This window comes from Empidonax traillii, unplaced genomic scaffold (assembly GCF_003031625.1).
Source record: "Empidonax traillii isolate 1590-97213 ecotype Southwest subspecies unplaced genomic scaffold, ASM303162v1 scaffold1487:size278866, whole genome shotgun sequence".
Lineage (NCBI taxonomy): Eukaryota > Metazoa > Chordata > Aves > Passeriformes > Tyrannidae > Empidonax > Empidonax traillii.
Window position 1 is genome coordinate 209909 of NW_020956680.1, and position 3194 is coordinate 213102.

The 3194-nt window shown below is 37.4% G+C and overlaps 1 protein-coding gene across 2 annotated transcripts in view; it reads right to left on the bottom strand.

Annotated features, from left to right (window-relative positions):
* Positions 1-3194, bottom strand: part of TANC1 (tetratricopeptide repeat, ankyrin repeat and coiled-coil containing 1) — a 55343-nt gene that overhangs the window by 8205 nt on the left and 43944 nt on the right. For both annotated transcript variants that reach the window (XM_027907516.1, XM_027907515.1), the window contains one exon: positions 1222-1300. In XM_027907516.1, coding sequence (XP_027763317.1) covers positions 1222-1300 — 79 coding nt within the window. The remainder of the gene's footprint in view (positions 1-1221; positions 1301-3194) is intronic.

Below are 3194 nucleotides of genomic sequence, written 5' to 3' on the forward strand. Positions count from 1 at the left end.
AGGGGGGGAAAGCATGGCATCAGAGGGGGAAAGCATGGCATCAGAGGGGGAAAGCATGGCATCAGAGGGGGAAAGCATGGCATCAGAGGGGGGGAAAGCATGGCATCAGAGGGGGAAAGCATGGCATCAGAGGGGGGGGGAAGGCATGGCACCAGCACCAGCTCTGGGCTGGCTAACCCCTTCCACCCCTCCATGCAGCTGTTACTGAATCCCCCTTGTCTCAGTTTTTCACTGTGACCCTCACTGAAAGCTGAAAAGGACAAAAAAAAAAAGGAAATACTTTCTCCATCATTATTTTTCCCCTCTTCCATTATGCTCAAAATAGACTTTGAAATTAAAATTTTGTTGTTGTTTATGTTGAAGCCTCATCAGTCATACCAACACTGTTTAGAAAACAGGTTTGTGTGTGACTTCTGCAAGATCAGCAAAGGACTTGCCCAAGCCCATATGAGCAACTTTAATTAGGAGAAATATGACAAAGGGAATACCCTGTATTTTCTAATAAGAAGTGGGTCAAATTATGAATTTCCTGTAACTCATTTTTTAGCATTTTCAAACATAAATCAAGTAGATTTTTTTTTTTTAAATTTCAGCAAATGTTGAAAGTAAATCGAATTACAAACACTGCAGGTAAATTTTTCCTTTTTAACAACAGTACCTAAGTTTCACTGTATTATAGTTACATCAACTGTTTAGAGCTGAACAACTGGAAAATAACTGTTCTAGATATCAGTATGAATGGCAAACCTGGTGAGTAAAGATTCCCAATGCATGATGCAAGAATTTAAAAAAAACCACCGACAAAATAATAAAGAACAAAATGAATTTAGAAACAGATGTCCAAAGACAGGTCTCTTCCTCCACTGCCTAATTAGAGCAAATGAGGCAACAGCCCAGCATTTCCTCAAAACTTATGAGATTTAAACAGAAGTTCTCAAACAGAGAATCCCATAAAGGTCCCATAACGAAACACTGTATTTCCACCATTTTCAATTTACTTAGAAAGTCAGTAATTTACAGTAATTTTAATATAAAATAATTCTTCAATCCGTGAGATGAATAGATTTAGTAAGTTAAAACTCTATCCTTATAAACTGCATTTTATTATTAAAACTGGTACATCCCATTATTTTTATTACAGAAGATTAAATTTAAAAAATTAAAGACACTCTCTCCTTAAACGGGCAACTTTAATTAGGAAAAATATGACAAAGGAAATACCTGTTTCTCCCCACAAGGCATCAGTGTCATTGATATCCATGTCATGGTCCTTTTCAACTGTCAGGATGTAGTGAACCACCTACAAAAGCAGGGAGAAGAGATGTGTGAGACACAAAAGCATCAGCTGTCACTTGCAAGATACAGCAAAGGATAAAAGATGTAAAACAAATGAAAGCCCTTCTCTCAGTGCCTATAATCAAGAAAACAGTTCAAAAAAAAGACCCGTGCCCTTCTATGAATTGGTGGTTTTGCATGATTATGATTTAATGAGCTCTTGTGTGACCTACATATACCAGAAGAATCAAAACAATGCCAAAAACAAGGCATCCCCGTTCAGTGAGGAAATTCCCCATTGTCTAAGACAAAGAATGAAAAAGACAATATTTGCATACATTTTGCAAAATGGTGATTCCTTGGTTTTTCCTTTCACACTGTTTGTATCTTACCTGTTTCTCTACATTTCTTCCCAGAATGGTTTAAACATACGTTGATAAATGGTAATTGTTAAAGCTAAAATGAGTTATAAATTAAGTTCTGCTGTGTTACTATTTTATTAAGGAAATCTATGTTTTGAAACCACCTGCTAAAAGATTATTAAATTCAAACCTCGTCTAAGGGCTGTTTTAAACAGCCATTAGATTTTCTAATAGGGCACATGGTCACTGAGGCTGCAGGTGAGGGAGGAGAATCACACTAAGAGAAGTTTGGGATGCTACAGGTAAAGAAAAGAATCTGAGTATTTTCAGGCTGTCTGAAAACTCTTGTATACAATGCATGGAAAATCCTAGAATTTGAAATGCTAGAACATAATTCATTTAAAATTCCTGAAACACATGGGTCCTTTTTTCTAGCTAAGAAGCTGAGCTTCTAAATGTGTTAAGAATAAATAACCATGGACATTTTCATGGAAGTATGATTAATGTCATCTGTTTTGCTAATACTGAGGAGCTGACTGTTTTCCTTTAATCACTGGATAACAAGCAGAGCTTTTACAGAGTAAAGAAATTATCCATTAATCCCAGCTAACCATAGTTCAGAATCGTCAGGTTTATATTTTAAGACAGCAATGGCTTATACAGCATATCATAAAATGAGTTCATGCAGGCATTTCTATATGTGAATCATCTTAACAACTCTAAAGATCAGATTCTTGATCTATAGCAATTAAAAAATAGATTTGAAAGAAGTAAATATTGAAATGGCTTTATTGAAAGATTTTGTTTCCACTTTTGGCATATCACTTAATATGTGACAGGAGATCCCCTCAGCCTAGTGTGATCTTTATTCAAGTACCTTTACTTACCCATTACTTTTATATCAAGGTTACATTTTATTTTCCCAATGAACAGAAAACATACTTCTATTACCTAAATACCTAAAGTGTTTTGAGTATTTGTTATGTGTTTACTTCTAGTGTTCCTTCCCAAATTTCTATCCAAAGTGACCTTAAGGTCAAGTCAGTAACTTGACATGTAGATCAGGTAAAAAGCTAAGCATGTGCAACTATATGCACTGTAAAATTTGTTATACTATGAAAAAAATTCACCTTGAAGTAGATCCACTCAGGTGGATCATTGACACAGAAAATCATCCTCACCACTAGGGGTTTAGGACAACTTCCAAGAACAGGGAGGAAAAAAGTAGACAGAAAACCCATATAAACAAATCCTGAAGCCACATCATTGGCTAGTCAGTGACAGCATTTGCACCAGCTGCTAATACAAACTGTGATAAATACCAGGAGTTTCAATAATTCTTTCCAAACCTCTTTCAAAAAAGCTGCAAGCACTGTTGCCCCATCCTGCTGAATTCAGGGGGTCGTGGCAGTGCTGAGCTCCACCCACCTGGCAGTGCCCTGAGTGTGACCCTCACCCACCTGGCAGTGCCCTGAGTGTGACCCTCACCCACCTGGCAGTGCCCATGTGTGACCCTCACCCACCTGGCAGTGCCCATGTGTGATCCTGCCCCACCTG